Genomic DNA, 1108 nt, shown 5'->3' with positions numbered 1-1108 from the left:
GCCATGGAAGTTATAGCTGGGGAGGGGAGAGAAGCAATTTAGAGTCAAAATCCGTTTTAAATATTACTGCATATGAACTTTTTCCAGAACAGAGAAAGCTGCATGTCGAAAATACAAAAATGAAGTTCTTCAGAACAGTCGTAGTTTTGTGTGTTCAATCCTGTCAATTTCTTTCCTTTTGTAAGATTTTCACACCCCAGACTGAAGTGTTGCAACTGATGATATAAATATTTATTATATGACTGATCTGTTGATCTTTCTTTTCTTATTTATTTATTTATTTTGGTGACATGTTATGTGAAGACTTGGATTTTAGGTTTAAGGATTTTAGGTTTAATAAGTTCACTGAGAAGCTGTGTTTGGGTAGGAAATTTTTATTTTGTTTTTATCTCGGTTTTACAGGCTACTTAAGCTTTATTGTATTTCTTGACATGTATAATAGAATTAGATCTTCTCAGCTCCAAAAGAGTAATTTAACTCTGAGGCAGGCACCAGTGTTTACTTAAAAATGATCTTAGCTGCTAATGCAAAGTACTTTTTTATCAGTGCTGTAATAAAACGTTTTGTGTTGTAGGAGTTCAGTTAAGTGAGTATTTACCAGAGGTGAAGGACTTCCTGCAAGCGAACGAACTTGGCAGCTTGAAATACAATGCTTACTTCGAATTTGTGTTAAAGGCAAACTATGAACTCTATGTTCAGGGACAAGCATGATTCTCGCTATTTTTTAAAATATTTTTTCTAAAGAACTGTTAAATTTTTGTATACTTTTTTACGTTCCGTTAGGGTTTTTGCTAAAACTTTGTAATAAAATCTATATGAGTAATATACTTGGTCTTAAATTTATAGACATTGACACTTTAGTCAGGGGAGGCAGAGGTGTCTTTTCAGGCAAAAGAAAAATAAAGTTTTCATTTTCTGCGCCTTTCATAAACTTGCTGTTTTGTTTTATGTCTTCATTAGTATGAGTGCTGCTTGAGACTCAAAGATACACAGACACACAGGGTGAAATGTGGGACCCACTGCAGAAGGTGGAATTTTTTGCTCTCACTTCACTGGGGCTGTGATTTCAATTCAGAGAACATACTGAAAACATGAATGCTGGGTGACT

At 34.3% G+C, this 1108-nt stretch overlaps 1 protein-coding gene across 2 annotated transcripts in view; it reads left to right on the top strand.

Annotated features, from left to right (window-relative positions):
• NUP133 (nucleoporin 133kDa) overlaps nt 1-853 on the top strand; it is a 37379-nt gene extending 36526 nt beyond the window's left edge. For both annotated transcript variants that reach the window (XM_010562661.1, XM_010562660.1), the window contains exon 26: nt 575-853. In XM_010562661.1, the coding sequence (XP_010560963.1) occupies nt 575-711 (137 nt within the window). In that variant the 3' untranslated portion in view covers nt 712-853. The remainder of the gene's footprint in view (nt 1-574) is intronic.
• Nucleotides 854-1108: the final 255 nt, after the last annotated feature.

This window comes from Haliaeetus leucocephalus, unplaced genomic scaffold (assembly GCF_000737465.1).
Source record: "Haliaeetus leucocephalus isolate CR32 unplaced genomic scaffold, Haliaeetus_leucocephalus-4.0 Scaffold162, whole genome shotgun sequence".
Classification (NCBI taxonomy): Eukaryota; Metazoa; Chordata; class Aves; order Accipitriformes; family Accipitridae; genus Haliaeetus; species Haliaeetus leucocephalus.
Note: the sequence above shows the minus strand (reverse complement) of the source record. Positions and strands in the feature narration are given on the sequence as shown.